This window comes from Drosophila miranda, chromosome 2 (assembly GCF_003369915.1).
Source record: "Drosophila miranda strain MSH22 chromosome 2, D.miranda_PacBio2.1, whole genome shotgun sequence".
Taxonomy (NCBI): Eukaryota; Metazoa; Arthropoda; class Insecta; order Diptera; family Drosophilidae; genus Drosophila; species Drosophila miranda.
This window is the reverse complement of record NC_046675.1, coordinates 18,433,973-18,461,264: the sequence shown is the minus strand read 5'-3', so window position 1 is coordinate 18,461,264 and position 27,292 is coordinate 18,433,973. Positions and strand designations below refer to the sequence as shown.

At 43.9% G+C, this 27,292-nt stretch overlaps 1 protein-coding gene and 1 long non-coding RNA gene across 2 annotated transcripts; both read left to right on the top strand.

The window, feature by feature from the left end:
* The first annotated feature begins 693 nt into the window (after positions 1 to 693).
* LOC108156581 lies at positions 694 to 27,292 on the top strand. The gene is made up of 4 exons (XR_001775121.2): positions 694 to 997; positions 15,865 to 15,948; positions 25,940 to 26,391; positions 26,468 to 27,292. It is a non-coding gene; the product is annotated as an uncharacterized LOC108156581 (long non-coding RNA).
* LOC108156580 (dynein light chain roadblock-type 1) lies at positions 18,522 to 19,102 on the top strand. The gene has a single exon (XM_033389156.1). It carries the CDS (start codon positions 18,676 to 18,678, stop codon positions 18,979 to 18,981), a length of 306 nt encoding a protein of 101 aa, XP_033245047.1. The 5' UTR covers positions 18,522 to 18,675; the 3' UTR covers positions 18,982 to 19,102.

Below are 27,292 nucleotides of genomic sequence, written 5' to 3'. Positions count from 1 at the left end.
CGGTGGGGGTGCAGGGTCTAGTCAATTTAGCTCGGAATGTATCGGAGCTATTCAGACATGGAACGAATGGGCACAATTGGTAATGGATAGACTACGCTCAGCGACAGTTGGAGTTCAATGAAGCAACCTTCAAGGATCCTCAAGGTAAAAATAAAACTTTCCCTCAAAAATCATTAGGCAGGTTGCGTCATTTTGCACGGTGTCAAAAAATATGATTTCTGGAAGCAAAAAAAAAACAATCATATCGCAAATAATTGATTGTCGTTACCATTAAAAAATGCTCGCCAAGGTCAAGGCCCAGGCCCAGGCCCAGGCCCAGGCAGGTTCTTCATTAAAAACACACAAGTGCTGCAGCTAATTGTGTCTTTGGCTTGTGTCTGGCTCTGCCGTGACGCGACGCACCTTTTTAATGGCCGCCAGCGATCTTGACCTTGGTGCGAATTTTTAAGCGGAAAAAGGCAGCACATTTTTTATGGCGATCAGGCAAGGCAGCAAAGAGTGTTCCCGTTGCGCGGCGAACCGTTTCGGATTTGGTTTTTTAGCTGCAACCTTTGGAAATTTATGATTTATAGCCATGTCCGAGTCCGTGTCCACATCTGTGTGACCCTTTTGCATGCGGTCCAGAAGCCAGGGATCGGTGTAGGGATTTGGAATCGGCGGCTGCTGTTTTGTAAACACTCAGTATGAGTTCCTGGTCCCGGGTGTTAGGACGTGGCGGATCGACTAAAAAACGCAACGAAAACAACGATTTTTTTAAACAAAAAATGTGAAATGAGTTTGCAATGTTGTGCGGAAACATAGAGGTCATAAATGGCATATGCTTCGTCGGACTGCATATGAAAAAGTGTTGAGTTTGAGAGAATCCTGTGGGTCAAGACGGTATCCATGTGTTTCTGGCGTGTTTTCCGTAGTTCATAAAGGGGATTACTTACTACCTAGCCAGAGAATCGAATCTATATAATATCCTGTGATGCACGGAACTATCCTCTGATTGATGGTAAGTGGCCAGTCCTCCCCAGGAAAAGAATTTTAGTTTCACCTTTGGAATGGAATGGAGTTTTTAGAGTCTTGAGCTAGTGTAGCTCGACCTTTGCTTAAATTAAATAATGCTCGAATTAATTTAATGAACAATGAACAAGGAACTTCAAAGAAAGCTTTGAAGGGCTCTCTCAGCCTTTTTAAAATGCCACAGCAGGGCAAAGGAGAATACCAAAACGTGCAGCAAAAAGAGAAAATGGCTAAAATAAATCACAGACAAAGCATGCGTGCGCATCTCATCGGGGAACATTTCGGTTCGGCGGTCCGCATCTTCCCTCTTATTTTCTCAGCGTTTTGAGTAATTCCGCGGAATAAGCGACAAAGCAGTCGGGCAGCCTCCACCTCCCAAACCGGCTCCAGCTCCAGGTACAGCCAAGCAACACAGCTACAAGATCGGGCAGCGACAAATCTTGAGAGCGCAATAAACAACATGGTTGACAATCTTAAATCTTGCGACTTGCCGTCCCACACAGATGCGCAGATACACAGATACCCATACAGATACACTCACAGATACGAATGCGGATGAATGTCGCAGCCATTATGGAACCCTCTTGCTGCTGCTGCTGCTGCTGCTGCTGCTTCTCTTGCCGAAGACATTTCCTTTGTGTTTTTGTTGTTTGCTTATATTCCATTTGTTTGGTGGCGACCAAACGACCAACACTATCCCAGTCCCAGTCCCAATCCCAATCCCGAGCCCCGTGTCTGTTGCGGTCATTGCTATGCTGGAATGCAGAACAGGGTTCTGACCACTTTAAAGGCTTGGTCCGGCCTCGGCCTCGGCCGCCGATAGCAAACTCGAGCCGTTTCTTAGGTAGAAAAGGCCAAGGCACCCCCAGCTCAAAATCCACTGCACTATGGGGTGTGCATGATTACATTATAAATTTAGAGGTAATTTTCAAATAGGAAATGTTATTAATATGATGATCAACGTATAATCTAACTATAAGGGAATGGATTATTTACTTGTATGCAATGCCGATGTATTATATGCAAGCTCATATGAAACTTTAAACACTGTAATGGCATATTCTATTTAATATCAATCAATCTGATAAACAGGCTCATATAATATGTGCCATGTTTTCCATACAAGCCGATTGCATGATCGGTATCAGTACTGTTGTAGTATGTATATTTTTGTTACAGAGGAGTATTCTTTGCAGCCCTGTGTTTTTATCAGCAAATTGCATGCTCCTTTCCACAGTGCAGCGTTAACTTGTGATGAGCCGGAGCTTGCCCTTTTGGCTTCGTGTCGAGTCCGTTGGCTGCTTGGTCCGCTTGTTGTTTGTCTCCTTTATGGCTTCTTCTCGTACCCTTTATCTCCATCAGCGATTGCAGCCAGATTTTCCCCGCTCTTTTTGTAATTTTTACTTTGGGGTCACATTTTTGTGCTCCGCAGGTAAGAGGAGTATACGTATACGAAAAGCATTTTCTTTGTTTGGCAGGCCAATGTTGGTCGTTTCTGGCTGCCATTGAGATTTTATGCGGATATCGTAGGTCTGCCGAGCTTTGTGCCCCAACCCCTAATTTCTCCACCCAGCAAACGCCGACTACCACAAGCGGCTTCCACCGGTAATTGCTCAAGAAGCACCTCTAAGACTGTAAATCAAATTCGAATGCTTAACGACATTTTAAGCACTCTGCTCGAGATTTGCCGAGGAATCAGTGGCCAGACATAAAAATTCAATGACAAGACATTAAAACCTACAGGCAAACCAGGGCTGACATAGGACGGAGCAGCAACGGGGCAGAAACAGAAGCCCAACCAAAGCCGAAGCGTTTGGCATTTGATGTTTATTTAATTCGCCGCAATTCATAACAATTTCGTTTACGACATTTTTACTACTCGACAAATGCCGTAAACAAAACACTGCCGTCGATTTGTTTGATGGCTCTTTCTGTCTTGTTCTCCCACAGGCCCAGGAGCCGGGCCACACGCTCAGGTTTTTATGACTCCGCACATCGCACGGACACGGACATGGACAGCTCGACAATTAAACGCCATCATCAAGTTGATTTGAAAGCGAAAGTGCAACACAGTGCAGGGCGGACTTCACCCTCCCCATCAGTCTCCTTATACCCCCGGCCTATCAGCACCCCGGCGATTTATGTGCCTTTTATAGATCGTAAAAGCAGCACTAACAGCCGGGCAGATGATTTTACGACGTGTTGAAATGCCAGCAGGACGAGTTGCTCCAGCAAGACAAGTGTCTTGTGGACCACGACACCGGTTTGCTGCTCCGATTGCTGCTCCGACTTCCAGCTCCCATCCGACGTGGTTCAAGTGCAGCATCGTAAAATCCGCCATATTCCCGCAACCACTTGAAAGAGCCGTAAAAGGGCTATAAACAAGAGTGGCACCCAAGGAGTCACCACAAGTATTTGGGAGACTTACGTGTCCTTGTCTGTACGGATTGTGTGAGCGATTGGGTTCGTTCTGATTTGATAAGGATAATTATGTCTGCTTGCCATCGGGCCATAAAAGGACGATCAGTCTGCGGAGCCGGATGAAGCATATGCCGGGTATTGGTAATTGCCCTGTTGCAGTTGGGCTCACTCTGGGAAATTGGCCATAATTGGGTGGGTGTCAGGGGCAGCTTTGTGTCTTTGTTGCTTTACAACGAGACATAGTTGGGGCGGGTTCAAAAATACGGCTTAGAGTGTTTTACATCATCTTTGGAGGATCAAAAGGTTCTACTTTTAATGACTCTCTTGAACTGATAAGGATCTAAAGGTCCTAATTATTGAGCGACTGATGGAAGCCACAAAGCGTAGGCCCCATACCCTTATCCGTTTCGTGCCCGGTCTCCATTATTAACTCACTCGAAGACGTGTTGATAACCATGGCCAGGGAGCAGGGCAGACGTCAGACCCCAGACAACAGAGAACTGCGAATTGCGAACAATGAACGGCGAACAATTGAGCTAATGACGTGACTATGGACACTCGACGCATTGGTCGGTGTCGGTCATCCAACAAACAGCGACTGGCCAGGCACTGCGATTTGGATTCCCATTTCCATTACGATCCCCAGTCGCAGTTGCAGTCGCAGTCGCTGCTGCTGTCTGGCACTTAGCTCTTTGTTATCATTGAAATGGCAGCAGCGAGTCCAAACTTATGCATCGAAAGTGTTGTTAAATTACGCCAAATTGCTTAATTTCAATAATGAAACGATCCGACGAACGGACAGACGCACCGAGGGACTGAGGGACTGAGGGACTGGAACCACTCAATGAAATTATAAATATTCGGCCCAAATGATATGCAAAGAGCAATGAAAACGAAGACTGATCCGTGCTCGTGACGTCTCCGTCTTCTACGTCTGAGACCCTCCGCTTGTGATTCCGATTCGGAGTTCTTTTTTGGTGCTACTCACCTCCTGTCCCAATCCCGGCCAGACGGCGGCTCGACGCGTCCAATTTAATGGGCCCATTGAATTGGTCGTTAGTGTTTTTTTTTTTTTTTATTTGGCCTTTATTTTGTCTGTTGCTGTTGTTTTCTTTCTTCTTTCTTTTTCTGTTTTTGCTTTTTGCTCCACGGTCATTGTTTGACTCAATTTTTATATTGTTTACGAGTACTCGTATTTATGGGAGCTTAAGTAATGTGCTGCAATTCCAATTTCAAAAGATAATTTCAAATTTACTGTCAAATTATTTATTAGACGAATGCCCCTAGCCCGACCTCTTCCATTGCCATTACCATTGCCTTAAATTTTTAGAAGGGGAGCTGAAGCTCCGCCGTATTTTCTTGGCGTTTGTTTGTTTGTTTGCTCTTCTGTTTGTGTTTGGCTTCCCAAGCAGACTCATACGAGGAGGGGAGTATTTCTGCTGTTTTTGAAAAGATAAAAGCAGCGCCGAATCGAAAACTTTTTACAAAGTTATCTGTATTATTTACTGCCTTGCGTCGTGGGCGTATACGCAATATTTTATATTTCCCAGCATGAGCGGCAGAAGCTAGATGAACTATACACTTTGGGGTTTGACTCGGCAGACAGTTATATCATGCGGTGTCGCATTGCAAGTTAATCAATTTGATTCTTTCTACAGGGAGAACGGCATTGTGTGAGCGGAGTTGAACAAAAATCTAATCAGATATATAGGTATATGTTCTTTTATGATTTTCTGAGCCTAAGCAATCCATGGGTAAACATCGAAAAAATATTGGAGAGAAGTTTCCCAATAATGCTTTTGAAACAAGTTATTGCTGCGGCCAATCAAAGTTCAATCTCCCTGAAGAAATTGATTAGAAAATATTTAAATACCGCCTTCATGTGCTGCCGTTGGCCCTTCGTAGATTTCAGCTTTAATATTCTTTTTGGATCAGCTATCTTCGATCGATACCGAACAGAAGTATGTAGGCCGTGTATTCTTTTACAAATTATGTATTTAGTATCAAGGGATCTTCATTGGGAAATAAGTGTTGCCATTTTCACCAACCGAAGTCGTTGATAATCATTGTAAAATATTGCTAATTTCGACTGACGCCATCAGAGTCGTTTGCTTAAGTGCAAAACTGGCTACTCACGTCCTCCCATCGCTCAGAGTTTGGATCTAGTTCCTGCCATTTTAGTCGCAGGGGCCAGATCAAGGCACTGTGGAGGCGTTCAATTCAACCACAGATATATTACAACCATGGCATGACAATTGCGAGTTTTAACGTTGCAGCGAGACTGGTGACGTTTGTTGGCACTTTATCATGGCCGTGTATCATAATTTAGCCAGCTCACACATGCATACGGACATTTCCACCCACATTCGCCGAACGAACGGAGCAACAAAATTCGCTGACTAAGCAGACAGAGCCTGAGCCATAGCCTGAGCCATAGCCTGAGCCTGAGCCTGAGCCAGAGCACGAGGCAAAGAGCCGGGAACGTGTGCAAACTTGGTTGAGTTCAGATGGCCCGGCTCGATAAGAACAAAACGCTGACCACGCCCAGCCCTCGCCATCGGCCCCTGCTTTTGCTCCTGCCCTACGGTACGGCAGGAGCCATTTCCTGCGACAACTTTTTGTGCTTAAAAACTTGTATTAAGTATTAAGTATGAGAGTATAATGGGTTTGTTTTCATTATGCGCCCGAAAAACGGGCGCACTCTGCTCTGGCCCCATTGATTACATAGTCGACCTGAATCGATCGGCCGAAAGCACTGAAATTAGTTGGCATTTTAACACGAACGAACACCTGACACTCGGGTCCCGACAGTCAAGCTCCAGTAGCAGCTTCCTTCCATTCAAAGGGGCAGGGGAGATGGTTTCTTTTGAGTCAAATGGATTATATTACAATCAGAGAGGGACGGGCGCAGGAGGGGAAAGACCAGGGCAAGGCAGAGTACGTGGTCAGCCAAACCGCAACAACATCGGATACACTTAAAGAAAACGAGTGTAAGATATGGTCAGAGATCCATCCATTGTCTTGGAAACCAACATCAAAGTCTAGTTAAAACACTTCTATCCACATTTCTATTTTTTACAATTATTGAATAAGTAGTATAAACCGGAACGGAACTAGGAAACAACCAAAAACCATTTAATATAACTAAGAATATGTTTTAAAATATTCTGCCGTGTTGGTTACAATAATTCTTAAACAATGATCTTAAATATCACTGTGTAACTGAATCGAAATTAAATTTGTACCTTGTACGAAGCCAACCTTTTCTTTTGGGTCTCCAAAAATGTTTAATACTCTACAGAAAAAGTCGGGTTGATGCCAGGGCTATTTAGTCTAGTTTATAAATTTTATTTATTGTATTTGTTTTTTAAAGCTTTAGCTACTTTTTGTTTTATGTCGGATGGTACAAGGCCATACATTTTTCTGGATTCTGGTTTCTAGATACAAAGAAATGGAGTCCTAGTTAATTGCAAAAGCTTGTCTTCAAATTTCTCTACTATTTTTTTTTTCTCACTGCATCAATGGGCTATGTTATTGATCGATAATTCCATTTAAGCAAATTCCCGCGCTGATTACCAGAATTGTCCAAATTATATGTGTGTGGTGCACGCTCTCGATGGCTCTTGGCCGCGTGAGTATGAATTAAAAAACTGTACAAGTTTCCTCAAAATCAACTCGAATGGAATGGTTTTTGTATGAAACGCTCCTAATAACAGACGCAGCCGCTCACCGATCGGGAGAAACGGAGGCAGGACACTCACCCAACTTCGTGTGTGCGTTTGTCGCTGGTGGACAACCCCAACCCATCTACATCTCATCTCATCCCATCCGAGCCCATCCCATTCCATCCCACAACCACATCGAGAAGATGTATTTTCACTTAAACGCTTTACTCGTCGAATAATGGCTTTAATGACTTTAATGGCGTTCGGATAATTTGGCCGCCGGGCAGCTGCACGGCCCGGCTCTGGCCATCTCGGATCTGCCCTGTGCGCCTCGGCTCTTTCGTAATTGATGAAAGTAGATGGCCACCGGGAGGGGCACATCCAGGATGCTCATCTGAAATGTATACAATTTGTTACTGTTGTTTTCTCTTTAAAATGCACTTGAGTGCAAAGCGAATAAAAATGAAAATGATAAGATGCAAAGAGATAAGAATATATAACAATATGAAAATTTTACAGAATTTTCTTTTTAAATACATAATACATAAAAAACTAGTTTTGAAAAATACGATTAATATTAATGCGTTCATTTACGTAGTGTAAATATTTACACTTCATGAAACGTAAAAATATCGAACTTGTAACAATTTTTTACCTTATTAAATATTTTATATCGATATAATGTGTACAGTAATTTTGTATAAAGTTGGAAAAACAAAAATAAAAAAATTATAATTTGTAAAAATAGTGAACACAGTCTGAATGTTTTGGAATTGAAAAATACAACTAAAGAAACGAAACATTTTTGTATGCATATTTCTGAGAGTAGTGTTTCTGGGACACTCCACTTGGGAGATATAAAACAGGTCTACGTCATTCAACCGCTGACCTTGAAGCAGCAAAAAATGCGGCAATTGTTGGGTAAATGGCAGTTCGTAAAAAGAAAGAAGGCAATAAAGAATACAGGTATGGCCAAAAACGAAATGAGAAACGGAAAAAACGTCATCGCACGGCGACACAAATCAAAAGGTGCAACATAAAAAATGACATTGGGAAAGCAGATAATTAAGCAAAGAAGTAATGGAGGGGGGAGACGAGTCATGGGACGACAACGGGATGCCTGACCCGTCGGTAGAGAGGGTGGAGGTGGACAAGGGGAAATGCTGCTGCTGAATGACAAGTCGCACATTTTCAAAGAATAACCAACAAAAAAGGAATAGACAAGAGGGAAAACATTGGAAAATACTCATAAATATCCGCAGACACATTCATAAGCGAGCGGAATGGAATGGAAGAGAAAGGGGAGCGGAGTGCATGGAGTGCAGAGGAAATGGCCAAGAGCAGCTGCAGGAGGAGGCGGAGGAGGAAAACAAGGGAGCAGGGCGATGATGGACTTGCGACTTGGTAGGGAGCAACGGCGAACGGCGCAGACAGCCAGGAGGGAGACGAACTCTGAGATGAATTCCAAAATTAGTCAAACAGACCGAGTCAATTAAAATGAATGAGATGATGCTCCGCAGACGCAATTTATAGAACCGCTTTGGGAGTGGGTGGAGACGGAGCAAGCGGCTACTTAAAAACGCATTTTTCCGGAGGAAAATGGTCTTAATACAATATTTGTTTACGAAAACATTCCCAGCGGCCATTCTGAATGTCGCAGTGCTGAATTTATAATACCAGTTCGACCAATGCGACTTTTTAATTAAGATTCCGAGTGCATCGCAGAGCCGAAAAATGCTTTTATTATTTTAATTACTCATTTTGGACTCAGCTGGTTTTGGGGCACTTAATATTAATTTCATAAAAATATCTTGCCGGCAGCCATAGCCATTTCAGCTTCTGTTCATTATTGTCTGTTGGAAACGTGTCTTTTGTTTGCTTTTTCTTTCCCGCCAGCTGGGGCTCCGTACTCGTCCCCGTACCCGTACCAGCCCCAATCTGGAACCCAAAATGTTTTCTTTACAAAAAAGAACTCCCAAACATACACCAAACATTCATAGGATAGATACGCATTTGTTCGACGTTCGATAAACATTTATTGGGCAATCCAATCACGGCACTCACGTCCCCAGTCGTGACAGTTTCGTTAAAATGTTTTTTCTCCATCTGACTTATTTCCTTTGTTGGGGTTTGTTTCGGCTGGCTATTCGTATTCCACAAGAATTATGTTTTCTGTATGAAAGAAACATAAATAAATAATTACGAATTCGTATCGTAGGGCTAAGCCCTACCATTTGGCAGTTTTTTTTTTAAATGAAACGACTTATATACATATAAATAAATACATATATTTGCTGTTTTATAGGGATTTTAATGTGCAAATGGACTTCAGGAAAAGGTTTGAATCTGGGTGCGTCCTGAGCGAGCCCTTTAATGGTTCTGGTTGTGTCGCAACTTTAGGCAATTTTCGTGATTCGGACCACCTACCATCCACTCATGTTTTAATTTAAGCGCATGACAATGTATACAATGTTGCCCATAGCAACAATCAGCACTTTCAGATTAGCGGAATATTCAATATTTGTATCGTACTCGTGTGGGAAACGAAGAAACGAAGCGGATGTAAGTTCTCGTTGTACTTATTGGCGTTTTCCACCATTTTCTCTGTGAGTATCAATTACGAACCGGCGCGCTTATCTTCGTTCAAAATTTCTTTGTTGATTTTGTCCAATTCGTATCTCATTTGACTGAGATTCACCCAATAGCGACATACTCACATGACCATTTTCGTTATCTTTCTGAATTTGTTCGTCTGTTCTTTCTGCTCTACTATTTCGTTTGTTTCTTGCTTTATTCGATCGACGGTCCAATGGTATTGTTCGCTGTAACACACACAGAAATTCACCAAATTGCTGTTCTTACTGATGAAATGCGGTATGCAAAACGCAACCACTCAAAAAGATCAAAGCATACTTGATTATGTTTATATTTTGTGTGTGATATTTGGGTATCTTTCACCAAATGGTGGATGGTGGTAGTAAAGTGAAAAATATTTAAGAACCTGTTCGAAGTGCATAAAAGCCGGTCTATCCGTTTGGGAGGGCTAGAACCACAAAAACAGAGACACGAGATTTCATTATATTAGATAATATAATAACACGTATAATTTTTTAGCATAAAAGGTTATTTGGTAGATCAATTCAAAACCCCCGACTGCCTATCAAGCGAAGCTCCAGTTTAACGATCCATTCACACAATTTCATTCAAGAGGCACCCGAAAAACTTTCTACACTGTCCTACTTTAGTTTGGATAGGTGTCGGGGTCAAAGTAAAGGCAAAGCAAGGCGGCCCCTCGTCAAGACGGTGGTGATTAGACGCATAATCTTTTGGGCAATTTGTCACCGCAAGGAGCGGGCGCCGCCAGGCGAATGGGCACTAAAAATCATTTAAGGCGAAATAAAAGTATTCTTTATGGCCTTTTTATAGTTGCTGCAACAATCTAATAACAATCCAAATAATTATCCAAACAAACAATTCCAACGCCGCCAAAGCGACGGCAAATGTCAGAGCAGCAGCAGCGAAGCTTCTCTCAGTTTCAGTTTCTGTTGCTGTTGTTGCTCCGACGGACGGACGCCCGAAATGAGCCATAAAACGAACATAAAACCCCAGTGCGAAATGCTACTGCGCTGGGGCAAGCAGCGCCAACGCTAGGCCACGCCCCTCCGCAGCGACGCCGCGATGGCAGCGCACACGGAAGCCATAACAGGCAAGCAAAGTGCCTATAACTCAAAAGCAACTGTGGGAAAACGGCCATGCAGCGAGGCCGAGAGCGAGACAACATGAGCGACATGCTGGCCAACCATGATGGCTGCGCGCCCGATGAAGAGAGAGCGGGACAGGGAGTGTGCTCGTGTTGCCCTCTCGCTCGCGCGCTGGCTGTTCGGGCTCAGCCGCAGCCACGTGTTCTCTGACATTAAACAATTGAGCATAATCGATACACACACTCGTGCACCGCCCTTCTTGCTCTTTCGGATTCTATTCTCGTTCGTGGGAATGGTTTTTCTCTTCGGCTCTGCCGCGCCGCGCCGTCGCCATAACTGTCGTCGCTTATGGCCATTTTAAGTGCGAGTGAATGTGGCTCAATCGCGAGAAGAGAGCGCAAGTTTTAAGGCATTCTCTCATCCCCCTCTAACCACTCAGCCTGTCCACTCTCTCTTTCACCTTTTCGCGTGCTAATGATGTTTGCATGGATCAATTAGTATTGATTTAATTAGTCATTGACCACTTGACTGACCAACGGCTCCACCTGAACTCCATAGGATTTCCTCGCTCTTTGAGAAGCATTTTCGGGGGAGTTTTTGCCGCTGCTCTCCTCTCCACAACAGGCGAGGAAAAGCGGGAGAGAGCGCCAAAAAGCGCGCGCATCCTCCATCTGGCACGGCTGCGAGAATGGGACATAAAATGTGCCAGGCAGTTAAAATGTAGATTTAAGTAAGTGGAAACGAGATCGTTACGTTGCGCATAAAAATAAAAATCATTGTGCTCCGGCACTGATTGAAATAAGCAGAGAAGAGCACAGCAGAGTGGAGCTGAAAAGAGCAGCGCAGCGTAGGAGTTCGTCGCGCCGGCAACAGGCAGAAAATCGAACCAGTTTTCCGTCCGCGGCCACGTTCATTCTCCTGCCTTTCCACTCAGTTTTCCTTTGAGTGGAAGTGCGCTGAGAGTTCATTCCGCCTTGGGTGTCTGGCTGTGGAGTCTTGAGTGGAGAGTGGATTTCCCTGTGTTGTTATCAATCACTGTTTTGGGGCCTACACCTTGATATAACCTAAAACTTGTTTGTTTCTAGTTTCCCGCACCATCTCGTCTTCCGCCTCCACCACCTCTTCTGTTGTTCATTTTGTATTCTTCCCCTCTTGGCCCTTCTGCGGTTCGTTCTACGAGTATCTTGTTGCTCTGCTTCCCTGCCGCTTTTTAAGATTCTTTTCATTTTCATTTTATGGTTTTTATGCGGGTCTTTATGACTTTTATGGGGTTTAGTGCGTGCCAAAAACGAACAGCAGCAACAACCACTTTTAATTGAATAATGCCCCAGCGGCCCGGCCGACGGCGTCTGCTGTTTGTTGCTGTTGGGTTGCTTATGGCGGGGGCGGGGGCGAAGGCGTACGCGTTGCGCCGGTAATTAGGCGGAGATAAACATTTAATTGGCGAATTCAGAATTAGAAATATACAAAGCCGTGAAGTCCCCCCACCCACGCATATGCACTATAATTGGGTCAAAGAACTGAAATATGGGGAGTTCTGTCTAAGCTTTCCTCCCTTTTGCTTCTTAGGTGTCCCTTCAATTGTTTCACTTTAATTGGTTTTGAAAATTAAAATACACGACCTAAATCATTGGAATATCTAAAAATTTCGTTGCTTGGTTAAGAACTTGTATTTCCTATATATTTCCTTCTATTTTGTTTGTTAAATCCACACAAGCAACAAAGAGAGATAGACAGCCATCCCAGCTCTCAGATACCACCCATGTATGTATGTATATGTAGGTGCTTTCAAATTAATGTTTTCATGCGCTTGACTTCCATTATGTACATCATTATAAGTGTGTGTGGTCGAGTGCAGGAAAGAGTAAATTGATAAATTGTTAAAAAAAAAGAAACTTAATAATATAAATAAGTCGAGTCCGAAGCCTGTCGCAAGAGGAACCAAGAGGCCAGGAGCCCTGGCCAATTATGGCGCGGAGAATGGGCCGAGTTAATTGCAGTTTTTTAATATCCTTGCCCTCTTTCTGTTGGAGCGATCGGGAAGTGAGTGTAAACACGACATGAAATGTGGCCATCGCCATCTACTTACCCTGAAACATGCCGCATGTCTCGGGACCCGCGCCACACGCTACTCCGGCCACCTCGAAGCGGCAGCGGCAGTGGCAGACCCAGACCCCCCGTCTGGCCCAGGCCCGGGGGCCCTACTCCTTTTGGCTGCCGTGTGAAAGGATGAAATTTATGACAGGCCCAGCCTCATGTAATTACACGCAATGCTGTCGGATCGCACTTGGAGTCCACATTCGCTCTTGCTCTTGCTCTTGCTCTGGCATCCGTATCCGAGGTAGACGGTCACACAATTTTCAATTTGCTGAAATGAAAAGGAAACAAAAAAACAAAAACGGAAAATATGAAAACGGCACAAACAAAACAAACAGAGTGCCTGCTGCAGTGGCCCGCGTGTCCTCTGTGGCTCGGCACGTCCTGGTCCGGTCCGGTCCGTTCCTCGTCCAGCCAGTGGACGCATGTGGCGCTGCCTGCAGTCAGTCGCTGCCACGGATCGGTTACGTGGAATGTCCTTTTAATGGACTTTACACTCTCACACTGCGCCCCGGCCTGCCCGGATCCTTTTACAAACCTTTTAGGTTGCACTCGTATTCCGCGCTATTTGATTGCCGTGAATGGCTTGCATGATTTTTATCCTTTCCTTTTGCCCATGTCCTTTTTCGCTCCCTTTTTTCCACGTCACAGATGTCATATTCATATAGTTTCTGTGATGGTTGTGGATGAGCTGGTGAGCCAGCCATTTATGACCAGAACCCTGAGCGGGTGGGATGGCATAGGGAGTACAACAGGAATTTCAATCATCGATTTGCTAGTATAAAACTACCTAAACATATCATCGCCTATCTGATATAAATCCAAACTCGACAAACCTTGGTATTCAAGTAAATTGTAAGTGGATGGGTTTTCTAAAAATCTATTCAAAAAATGCACATTAACCTTTTTAAAGCAAGCTTACTTGTCGTTTACAGGAAGTTAATTTGGAGAAGAGTATAAGCAAGAGGAGATCTTCAAGTTGTCCTTTGAAACACTATGTCCACTGTTAACCAGGTTTGTGGCTCTTGGTACAGTCAACTGGAGAGGTCAGAAGTGGAGCTGGAGAGTCATGGCTGTCGCAGAGCCAGAGCCAGCGCTCCGGCTCTCGTAGTGGGTCCACAGATGCGATGGCGGCGTCAAATGTGACGCTGAATTTATTACGGGGGGCTTTGAATTTATGCGCTTATCGCGCTGCCAGTTGCCGTTGCCGTTGCCGTTGCCGGCCTTAGCACGTTGTCAAGTGTTTATCTTGGCCTCGGACCCGCACCAGTATCCGGAGGGAGCCAAACCAGATCCCGGACCCGACATATCCCGCACTCGGCCAGAGTCACAACCGAAATAAAATACCAAAAAGCTTAACATGGAATTTATGGCTGCACCTAAATCATGCGTCGAAAAAACAACAACTTACGAATATGTATTCGAGTGTGCGAGTGTTTTGGGAGTGAGTGTATGCATGAATGAGCCTGTCGCATGATTTAGGGGCCTCGAGTCGCAGTCGAGAAATTTAGATAATAAATATTTCATAGTTACACAAACACACAAAGCGAGAAAATGGATACGCAACCCAAGCCCCAAGTCCCAACCCCAGCCCCAGCCACAGCCCAAGCCCCGAATCCAAACACAATTTCAATTCCACATCCAAATCGAACGCATTCGTAAAATATTCAAAGCGAACGCGACTAAATCAAAACATTGTCGAAATAAAGCGTTTGAAAATTGAATTTCGGTTTCTGTGAGTCTGCCTCTGCCTCTGCCTCTGGCTCCAGCCAAGGCTCTGGTTGTTTCTGTTTCTTTTCAGTTCATCTCCGGCAAAATTGAAAAGCATTTGTAACGGAAATGAATACCAATCCAATCGTTTGCTCCACGCTTCAGGGGAGGAACCCCGACAAGACTTCACTCCACTCCACACCACTCAACTCGAGACGAATCGAGTCGCTTGGGTCTTTTGAATTTAAATTAAGAAATTTGTGAGGGTGCCTCTGCCCTTGCGGCCTTTTAGTTGCTCCAATGTAAGTTGTCTGGCATCTCCCACCTTTTTGGCCAATAAAAACGAAATGAATTCCGTTGTCTTTGTTTTGGCAAACGTCTCGCTGCCGGTTCTAAGAGTGACATCAAACCGAAACCAGATACTCAAAAGTTTTGTTTGTTTAAAACTGTTTAAATTTTTTGCGTTGCTGCTGTTGTTTTTTCTACTGCCAAACGGGTATCATGAAGTTATTAAAATTAGCTCTGCGAGATTTATTTAATCGGGTCTTTTTGCACCTTTTCATTTGGGACTCCTCGACTCATTTGGCGATTCGGAGCATCTTCTAACAATTTGTGGCCAAGCAGAGCAATTCGATCGGTTCAAAATGGCATTTATGGCCGACTTCATGGCTAATAAAAATTAGCATTGTCTGGCCACAAATATTATTTCTCAACTGGCCGAAAACAGATCGGCTTTGAGCCGGGCCAGGTCCGCGGCAGTCATAAATTAGCGACCCCAACTGCCACAGAATTTGCATACGAAATTACGCTTCTTAAAGATAAATACCTTAAATTGGTTGTTATTTAGAAGTCCATAACATAAATTGAAAAACAAACAATGCCATTTGTCAATGGGATTACGGATTCGGATTTGATCTGCAATTTCTCCTCAGTTTTTATTGCTCTTTTATTGCATTCGGAATGCCTAAAAGAATTTGTTACTGACAAAAACAACTAAGTTGTAGGCAGATCAGAGATCATTCATATAACAAGAGGGAATAAATCCACAATACATTTTAAGATTCAAGATCCAAACAATTATGATCTGAAGGAAATTGTTGAACATTTTAAGAGAATACACTAGGAATGCGCCGTATAAGAGTTATATATTTATTAAGTTTCTTCGGATGGTCAATCAGATGCGATTAATATAAATCACAATAATATGGAATATCATAATTTCAAAATAAGTAATTACAAATTTGTTTAATATCCCATTTCAGTTCACAGAGTTCCTCAAACAGAGTTCCCCTCAATTACGGAAATGTTTTCCATTTAGGGTGCATTAAAAATTCCAAACGCGTTTGGTGAGTATGTTTACGACTATGTACAATGTTCATATATAATATCTGAGAGCACATGAATCGTATTATTTATGAGTCTTTTTGAGTGGCTGCCCAGGAGTCGGGTTTTTAATCAGAACGGGACCCTGATGCTGATGATACAAATGTGGTGAAACAGAGATTTGCAAGTGGGTCAGTGTGCCGTGTCTGTGGGGTAGAACGACACGAAGGACATTTAGGCCACTCGACCGTCCCCTGGCCAATTTGTGCCATGTGTGCGATGTGTCTCTCCTCTCCCCTTTGCATGCAGAGTCGCCCAAAGAAAGGGCCCAAAACAAAGCACAAAAAACCAGATGCAGATACGGTTCCAGTTTTGGTTGCAGCTAAATGTAGGTGAAGAGCGAACGGGAGCGGGAGCGGGAGCGGGAGCAGGCCCTGACCGCTGGTCATTGACCGAACCCAGATCCAGGCGTAGACCCGCACGAGTATCCGGGCCAGCTTGACGGCCTGAAATGCTCGAAAATCTCATTTACATATTCTGCTAACGGTAACGTACATAACAGAACCAGGAACAGGGAAAGTGTTGCCTGAAATTGCTTCTCTATCTTCGGTCTGTATGTCTCTCCGAATCCCTCTTTCTTTGCTTGAGTTTGCTTTTTAATTTCAGCTTTCATTTGGGCGTTGGTTTTCTAATTAACAGAAGAATTTTTCGTTCATTTCGTGAGTTTTTTGTGTGTAATGAAGCCAGTACTTTCCACACCGAACTTTTGAACTCTTCGCATTCTGGGACCGAAAATCCGTCTATGGGTGGATGAGCTATGCTCTAGTCAGTGCCTCCTGCCACCACCGATTTCCATTTAATTAAATGAGTTATGGCGCCGGCATAATGCCAGTACTTTGGCTTCGGATAAACGCTTGCCGCCTAATCCCGTCCGGGGACAGCCAGGGCCATGACCAGAACCAGGACCATAGATACGGCTGCGCTCTGGCGATTTACGAGCTCGAACTTTGCATAGTTTGAAATGGCACAAAGCTCCAACTTGGACACAATTCATTTTCCTCGGCATACAAATTTGCCGTTTTGCATTTGGCGGCCATGAATCATAGTTGGCAGCGGAGTACGACCCGTGGGCATGCAACTAAAAAAAATATCTAATTTGTACAATGGACAATGCATGGAGGGATTGCTAGATCGAAGCGCGGTCTTCTATTGTTTCAACGTACAAATCATTCAGTTTTGTACTCCGTTTAAGATGCCGTCACTGTTACACCTGGAAATATGATTGAGAAAACCGAGCCAGATCTCAATTGTGTATAAATCCTTATTCCCGTGATAAGTATCACTGACCCACTGTACTCTGGTGCCGTAGGCTGTGTCCGGTTCGGGAACAGTCCGTTAAATTCAAGGCTCCTCCGCCTGGGATCCGGCTCAGACTCAGTCTGGCCAACTTCCAGTTTCGGGATGCCGACGAATGGCATCGGAATTTATGCACATTTTATTGACCAACGCAGAGAAGAGAACGCTGCACAGGCAGAGCACTGCAAAAGGCTGGTTGTTGGCACAACAACGTGTCCAAAAGTGTTTTATGGCCGTTGTGGGCGCTCAAGTGGCCATTTTGGGTCGACCCGGGCACTGGCAGGAGTGCATATGCACTCGCCAGCTTGTCCGACAAGCACTTGTCCAGGCCCAGCTAGAGCCCAGAGCCTGAGGAGGAGCCCTGAATACAGATGAGCGGAGGAAGATGAGTGTTGTACTAAATACTAAACACTATCAAGTATTTGAAGCTCTGATGCGGCGCTGATTTATGACAGCCACAAAGGGCTCTTCATTGCATCTTTAAGCTAATCCCGCAGTGGCATTCAGTTGGAGTCAACGACCTCTCGCGAACGAAACTGTTACGATTCGCCCACACAATAGCGGTTCAAAGTCAAAAAGTCAATTAGCTTCTGATGAGGAATACAGCCCGAGCCTGGACCCGTACCCGCACCCCTGCGGGTGCCTAAAAATACATTGAATTCGGGCAATGGAGTTCCCGTTGGCGGCTGGATGAAGTGGAAATCTCGTTAAAAGTCAATAACAGACGCCATTAAATGTGCATGAAAATTAAATGAAAATGGCTTGATGATGCGGCCTGCGGGAGGGTGCGAGTGGGGGCGTAGTGCAGGGCAGGGCGGACACGCGACCACTTGAACTTGAGGCAGGCAACGGCAGAGGGGCCAGTCATTTGAGCTGACCCCAAAGCGGGCAGACAAGTAGAGTTCAGGTTCAATGGCATCCGACTCCGAGCGGGGCGGCAGAGTGAATAATGAGATATGGCATTCCGATAAGCTACATTTATACGATCCCTCCGCCATCTGTTACGACGCTAGAACGAACCAACATTAACTTAATCAACGCGATGTGTGTGTGGCCGCTAATTATAAATGTGACATAATTGTCTGAATGAATGCTTTCATTCATGCATATGTGGGAGTGAAAAAGGACAAAGTTCTTGTGATCTATGCGATTTGTTTCCTTTTAAGGCGGGCTTGTCTCGATTTTCCAGGTAGATGAAATTTTTCACATTATAGTGTGCACGAATAGAACCCTTTGCCGGAAAAGTCATTTCGGAGCCATACTCGTAGACGTTTCATAAATTCAGTACACCTATAGACCTCAAACGGAGCACCGTACTCCGAACTCCGAGCAAACAAATAATACGAAAATTCAATACTTTCTACGCAACATTTCTGCTCGCACTCGCAGACAAGATGAATCGCATTTTGGAGGATGTAATCCATAAGAACGCTGCGACCGTCGAACGCATCACGAGCGAGAATGCAACGGGATACTTGGTGTCAGATAACACAGCCAACGCCGTGGCCGAGACCTCGTTCGACAACACCGGTGCCCAGGCGATCGTGAAGCACTTGCACGGGGTTCTCGTCACCTCGTGCCAGAGCGTGATCCGGGACCTGGATCCCACCAACAAGTTGTGCTTCCTGCGGGTCGCCACGCGCAAGTTCGAGTACCTGGTGGCCCCCGAGGAATATTTCACCATAACCGTGGTGCAGTAGGCAAACTGGAGATCGACTGAAGGAGGCGTTCGTTTTAATATCATGTTATAATCAACTGTTTTGTACGTGTGTGTGCTGGTCCAACAATATAATACAGATAGTCCTGCTGTCTTTGATGAAGTAACGATGAGCTGAACCCTTTCAAATGCCAACTAAATTCAGAAGAATGCTTAAATCAACAGTGCGGGAAACGGCCACCCGAAAATCCTTTATAATACCCTGGCGACGTTTCGAGCTGGATTATTTACGACATTGCTTCATCGGGCAGGCAATTTATCTGTGAGAATGCGGCTTTCTAATGCGATAATTCAAAAGATTTACTTCTGTCAACATGACCATTTTGTAGCGAGACTGGCCCTAGGTTTGTCGATAGGTTTTCGGGGTGGAAATTTGGCCTCTGACATTTTTTCCTTCTTCCATCTTGCGCTCTTGCACAATTGATGCTGCCTGCTATTTTAAATTAAAATGGCAGAACTCGTAACTCATTTTTACGACGCACCCTCCGGGCAGTGGATGTTCTCGTATCTTGTCCTATTTTTACGGGGCCTTGCAGGGGTTGCTGTTGCCTCTCACTCGTTACAATAACTTATCTGCCCTTTTTTTCAACCCGAGTCCATAATCACCACGAAACAGGGACGAGGTCTGAGATGGAGACGCTCCTGGGGTGCGCTTTGTGATTCTTTTCAGCTCTCAGCTATCTTTAAGCAGTTTCCATTGTCTGTCACCGTTCTGTGGTACAGGGCAAATATAAAAATATCAAAATTTGTACAAAAACTTAATTCAACTGTCGGCTCGCCCCGTTCCACCATTGTGCCGCGCCGGCTTCGATGGTGGCAAGCCGGAATCGACCCCAGAACTGCGCACTTCATTTCAGGCAGCGTGAAATGCAATTACTCCATGGTCCATTCCCAGTGACGACTTCATCTCGAAGCACGGGCTCCCCTGACCCAACTCCGACCCGAACCGATTCCTGCGAAATTATTTATGCTCATGGAAATTAGAAACACTTTGAATTAAATTCAAATAAAACGATTTCCCAGCTCTCCAACGGAGGTTCAGGCTCAACCCGTCAAGGATGTCCAGTCTTAACTCGCTTGCCTGCGATACTTTATAGGCTTGTCACCTTTCCTCTCCAAGAGCCGCATCCGCCTCACACGATCTCTAGATTCAATTAAGTTGTGTGAAACTACATGCCTGCATGTACATGTACACATGAAACACATAAATATCAAATATACAGTGGAGTACATACTCATAATCACCGAATTTCGCCGCCCAGAACAGCCAAACGAATAAAGCCAAGCAAACAACATTTTTACGCCACACAAATACTTGTATTCTTAACAAATAAACAATAATTACAAGAACGAATAAGAATTTTTCAAAGAATGAAAAATAAAAATCGAAAGCAACTTTTTCACTTTTTATACAAATTAAAGAAAGTCATAGTATTAACAGTTTGTGCATAGACCCTTATTAGACACTACATTTTTAATATGGTTTGGAATGCTTTCTATCAAATTCCCAAAAATGTCTTTTGGAAAACGATTCCATTCCGCAGTTATGCGAAAAGAGGACTAGAAAAGAAAACTTTTGCAAGCCCATTTCATTAATTTTCTGGAGAAATGGATTTATCCCGAATATAAATAACTTTTCAACAAGACATGGGTCCGAAGCAAATTGCGAACATTTTCGAGAATGGCTGGTTTATCAAAAATCTAAATTTATGGAGTGTCCAGCTCAAAGTCCCGGCCTCAGTCCGATTGAAAACTTCTGGTCAATCGTGAAACGACGGCGATCTCTGGAGCAGTGTTAAATTGGAATGGAATCGTATTCCGAAAGATATTATTGAGAATTTGGTAGAGATTATGCTAAACCGTACTGTTTCACTCTTTGAACAATTCTCATTTGCTAAGAATAAAGTGTATTGATATGGGAAACAAGTTTTTTTGCTTTGCTTCATTCGTTTAGCTGTTCTGGGCTGTTTTTTTGGATATCTTTGAATACAAAATAATGCAATAAAATGACGTTCATAGAAATAATTATTTTTCCTTTAAAAATCGCGATGGAAAATCTCTTAAAACAGCAGTAAACAGAAATGTTAATACCTAAGTGCATCACTTTATTTGTATGTATCTCCATAACAAAATAAAATAACAGCTAAACTCTTTCTTTCTACCAGAAAATATGAACAGTATAAACAGTAAAAAGGACGAGACGAATCTGCTTAGCGGAATGTTCAGGAATTGACTAGAAATAGTCAGTCTTCGAAAGTAAATTTGTCCTTCCTTAAATAAGTGTCTATATTCATCTATCCGGAAAAACGCATAGTGAAGCCGTAACAACTCAGTACTTACGTTCAATATCAGTATCTACCAATTGGATAGGTGTAAGGGGAAGCACACAAATTACGAAGTGTTAAACTTTTGCAATAAAAAATTCTAAAAAAATTGTTACCTTTTGCTAAATCAAATTAAATGAAAAGTGTGGAATTAAATTGCTGGCGCATTCATGTGCGACGGCAAAGAGAGAATGAAAGAGAAGAGAGAACGAAAAAACATGTCGGCACATCCCTAAATCCCACCATTTCATTTTGTCGTTGGAGCGGAGCAGACGTTGTTTCTGGAGCGGAAGAAAAAGTATTATAAACAAACAAAAAATTGTGTTATGCAATTTGATAAAGAAAAGTAAAATTAAACTTATAAGAATTATAATTGTATATATAAATAAATAAAAGAACAATTTGTTCAAACAAAAAAAACAAGAAAAAACATTTTATTTCTTCTTCTTTACTGAACGAACTGAAGCTGCCGCTTTCTTACGCCAGATGGCAGTGTAGTGCCTGCGCGCGCCATCTATTGCTTGGGCCGCTTCATCTCCAAGGGCAGTTTTAGAGTCATTGTTACTCCTTTTCTCTGTTAATTAGCAGACGAAGTTCTGTTAAAATTGTATTTTGAGAGATTCGGATATAAATATTTGTCCTTTAAAAATTTCGTTTGGCGTTTTCTCGTATTTTCTAAATTGTGGATGTAATTTGGGAGGCGGGGACGAAATTTTTGATACTCTTGTAACAGTGTGATGGTATGTATGATTCAGGAGTCTGGATACAAAATTTGGTTGCTTTAGCTGTTACAGTCTTCGAGGTCCAAGGAGCTCATCAATCAACATTCACAGAAACCAAAACCTGTTGGAAGCATCCTAGGGATCAATTGCACTGATCTCTAGGTTACTCTTTTCCGATAATGGATATAATGTTAAGGAGTGCATTTTTTTATTTGAATAAGAACCTGTTTTGAACCTAAGTACTGTTTTTGTCGAACAACCGCTAATTCGCACTTTAATGTAAGCTTAGATTATAGTCTTGTAAGAAAACTAGTTTTTTAATACAAAAATATAACATGCTCCATCAAGTCCATAACCTTCGTTTCCCATTATATTTACCGACGTTTTTTTAACAAACACACATTTCGTGTTGTACTGCCCAGCTCATCATTTTACTACATTGATTGTTCACCATCACCGTCCCATCTAGCAACTTGCAAGGGGTCAACGGAACATATTGCCAATCAAAGACTTCAATTCAATTTCCCCCGACTTGCCAGAGACGATAATGGGAATGGCGCATAAAACTCAAGTGCGGGTGTTGCAACACAAGCGATTCATTCAAAATCGGAGCAATCAAGGCATCAAGATGTCAGTACGCGCGGTTAAGACAACAAAATTACTTTGAGCATCGTTAGGACCACGACTGAGACTCTGACTCCGACTCCGACTTGCAGTCTCCGTACTTGTCTGAGGGGAAATTCTCGCGCGGGAACGTCAAGATCCCCAGCCCCCCGTCACAGGGCTGGCGAAGGGGAAAAACATGAAAATCATCTTTCAAAGCGATGCGCTTTGGATGCGCAGGCAGCATTCATCCAACCACCAAGACACCAATCGCATTCAGGAGAGGTGGGACGTGGATGACGATGTGTCGCGGCGGCATATGTGAGGCCCCTCCAAGCCAGGCCAGGCCAGGTCTTTCCACGCTGGCAGCCAGCAAGTGCGGAGAGATAACCCGAAGAAGGCCAAGGCGTTGCCGCTGCCCTCGACTTGGCTTGCGTTCCTGCGTTTTATTTTGCTGCCGGCGCTGACCACAAATGCCATGGCGGACCATCCAGTTCGACATCAACTGGTTTTCTGAGCGCTGTTCCTCTTTAAATCTCCATCCAGCCCCCTCCACACCACTACAAAAAATTTGCAAATCTTTTCTTTGTGGAAACAACTTTTAGTTAAATATTAAAAAATTATAAAAATACATTTTAGACATGAGCGAAGTTTGGATTTGAACGATGCGCCTAATAACAAGAGAAAACCATATATTAAATAGGAAGTTTGTGCGGAAGTCCTCCACTCCGACGCACTCCCCCAGGACCAGTGTTGCAAGCAACTCCACACTGACACAAGCGGCACCTTAAGCGCCTCATCCTACGTGATGCTACACCAATACAAATGCAGTTCCCTCGCACAGTTTTAGTTGGGCTTAGCTCTGTCCCTGTTTTTTACTCCGTCAGTTGCTGTTCCTGTCTCCGGCTCATTGTTCGTCTCGGTTCAGTTTGGTTTGGTTCCGTAAATTACACTTTTGATTTTTAGTGGCCGTAAAATAATCGTAAATGTCGTGGTTATTGCGACCGAAAGTGCCCATTTTGAGTTCTGCTTCTGCTGCTGCTGTTGCTGCTTTCTGTTCTCTCTGCTCCTCCTTGGCTCCCTTTAACTCCCTTCCCCCACTTTCCCCCATAACTGATATTTGGCCAAGCTCAGTGCAGTGTGCGGACAGGGGACGGCCGCCAGTTGGTTGGGAACGTGCTGCCACTGCACAAGCAGCACGGATCCCTCCCCGCTGGGGGCACGTTGCACTTGTTGTTTTTAATAAGTTTGTGGCGGTTGTTGTTCCTGGCTTTCTTCTGCCTGGCCTGCCTGATGCTCCCTTGATGTTTCGATTAAGTTCGGTCGGAGTTCGCTTCGTCGAACTGGTTGGATGGGTCTGGGTCTGGCCTGCCCCTGCCACTGCCCCTGCCCCTGCCTATACTTTCGCCAGTACCACCTCTCAGAGGGAGCAGTTGGGCTTAAGTTTATGACTATTTCGTTCGTTTCACTGTCTTGCGGTTTCGATGTTTCTGGTGGGCCGGGCCGTGACCGTTTTCTCGGGTTTTGGAGCTCTTCGAGCTGATTTTCTTGAGCATTTCACCCATTTACCTTTATATATTTCGGCTTGTTCAGACCATTTTCTCACATCGCAGCTCACGAGGCTCCTCTGCTCTTTGTCTCTGACGCAACTGGTTGCCCATCTTCTCATCTACGCTCTATGTGCTCTACACTCAGAAATTTCGAATTTGATTTTATTGTTATGATTTCAATTGTTTTCCCAGTGTAAACACTGGAGAGTTCCAGCGCAGAGATGGCCAAAATGTCGGGTTTTCGGTTAAATAATCCTCGATTTTTATTATAGTTTGCATTCTGCGTGAACCGTTAGTCAGAGTCTCCTTAGGTTCCACGAGGACGAGGCAGGACCGCAGAGATGTTCTCAAAATCCTTTGGGAGAGATTTGCCAGGAGGGAAATATGTTGGATACATGGGCTTTTTTTAAACTCAATTTCCGGGACAAATGTTCAATTGATTGACAACATAACAATGATCCATCAGTATACATATGTAATCCATATTAAATTCTCAAACTCGTATAATGATGCATTTTGGTAAGTGCCAAGAGATCCGGCTGATTTATAACTTCCAAAGTAATCTTTTGCCACCTTATTAGCATTCTCAAACCATTATTATTTAAGTTACATTAGAACGCCCAGTTTCACGAGAACAATAATAGGCAGGGCCGCCGAAGGTGATCACTGATCATAATACCAATTTGCCCCGGCTATCGTTTTGAGGCTAGGCCCTCCCAGGGCTCGAAGGCCGTCATTCCAAAAAAGCAATACAGAAAAAGAATAGAGAAAGAACGGGACGATCGTCGTTCAGGGGTCTCGACTGGAAACCAAATCAATTCATAAATCATAAAAATGTGTCATAAAAAATATTTCTGTCGCCTGCCATAAATGGAAATGGCAGTGGAAATGGAAATAGAAGACACAGCCACAGCCAGGAGTATGAAGCTGCCTTTCAACATGTCCTCGAGAACGTAAAAAATACTCAAGGAGAATGAGAAAGAAGTGTACTATTTAGCTGACCTTAGGAGATTTGTTTTGACTCCGAGCCTCCGAGCCTCCGACCCGATGCCCGTTATCGCATCTCGCCAGAGCCACAACGATCCCATAAAGGACACGCAGGACGGTACAGATACGGAGGTATTGTCTTCCTTTGCCAGTTCGATTATTGCCGCCCCGGTAATAAATCATAAAAATATGTTTAGTCGCACAGATCTGAGTGGGGAATGGGAATGTGCAATACGTAGCATCGAGTTGCCTCGTTACACGGTGGAATCGTAAATCCCCTGTAAAATTGCTCTCGCCTAGGCTTCGACTCTGCGGTGGTGGCATCTCCCTGGTATCCCTTTGTAGGTACGGCACGCTACGACGATCGCGCCCTCGAGCATCTGATAACAAAACCACCAGCATGGCCAATGCCCATGGAAACAAAGGCCAACAACTTTCTCTTTTGCATCATCTGATTTGGGCCGTATTCATCCTCGAGCGTCGCTCGCCTTGCCAAATATGAGAGTTTTGATTTATTTTCGAAATATTCTCTGCTCTGAAGATTTATTTCAACTGTTTTCAGTAAGAGGCGCCTAGAATTGTGTTCCGGGAATTGAATTTTTGAGCGGTAATTGAAATAAAAAATTCAATGGAAAGGAGAGAGATGGTCTGAATGAAAACCAATAAACATAATTGTAGTTTAACAACAATACTTTATCATATCATCAATTATAATGTAAATAAACTATGACATTTTGTTTCTTTATAATCCGCAGCACATTAGCACTCCCATTGGACAGATATGACTTCATTTTCAGGTCATACACGCCATATGCAGCATGAGTCTTGCCACAGATGTCAGTGCTGTACTTGCAGTTGCACCCGTTCCTTCTTCATTCCCGGGGCTGGTCCACATGATTTACTACAAGCAGATGATTTAATGTAACCGCATATGCATACGAGCATGCACACACACGCAAACGTGCGATATGTACATACATGGGGCAGGCCACTTCAGATGCATTCTCCTCGATACCAGAACAGAACATACCAGCCCAGACACCCCACACATGTTTCAATTGAAGCGTCAGTTGAAAGAAAAACCGGGACGACAGCGACGGTGACCTCCATCTTGAAAACTGATGCCCTGATGAAGCGGTTCCAAAGTTGAGGATAATATTTAAAATTCAGAACAGCGAGACATTTGGGAGTTCAGTCTGTATTTGTTGTATGTATCCAAGATGATGAAACAGCAAATAGACAATATTTATACAACTCTTTTTCCTATCCCTTTCCCGGAACAGTAACAGTGCGTAAATCATGGCGTCAACGAGCTGCGACCTTGCCAAGAGCCCATCTAGATTCTGGCCAAATCCGACGTCAAAACAAATCGTTAAAATGCAATAAAACTCTCAGAGAAGGAGGAGGAGTCCACATCCATATGCAATCGCTAAACAAGAGCCAAGGCAAATGCATTCAAATAAAATTTTACCACCATTTCCTCGAGCATCATCAGCAGGAGCATCATCAAACTAACGGCGGCAACATCCGAGGCACCTCATAAAAGTAATGACGTCTATGGGCCATCAGCATCTGATAGATACATTTGTATCTACGCACGGTGGCGAGGAGCGAAGGGGATATCACAATAATTATGGCATACGTCACGGAACTTGGGTTTTTATATCTTTTATATTGATTGTCATCGTGTCACACTAACAGATCGTAAAAAAGTCGTAAAACCCGGAGACTCTCGCTCCTGCTCTGACTATGTTCGGGCCGGGCCGTTGGCCGGGCGAGCGAGTGAGTGCGTTGCCAGCGTGAGCGATGAAGTCCTCATCCCTTGGGATGTATGCACTCAGGATCGGGCAGGACCTCAGGCCGACTCCAGCTCTCGCAGAAGCAATGGATGCTGGGCTGGATCGTTACCGCTCTGAGTGAGTTTCTCTGGTGCTCAAGCAAAGTGGCGTCAAGTCATAAAAAGGCCATCAAATTTGGCCTCTGTTTGGTATTAACCGCAATTTGTTTATATAGTTGTTAAAATGCCGTTCCATCTTGTTCTGCTTAGCATTTAATTGTCGAATGCCGGCTTTTCTTTTTACGAGCCAATAAAATTTATTTAACGACAA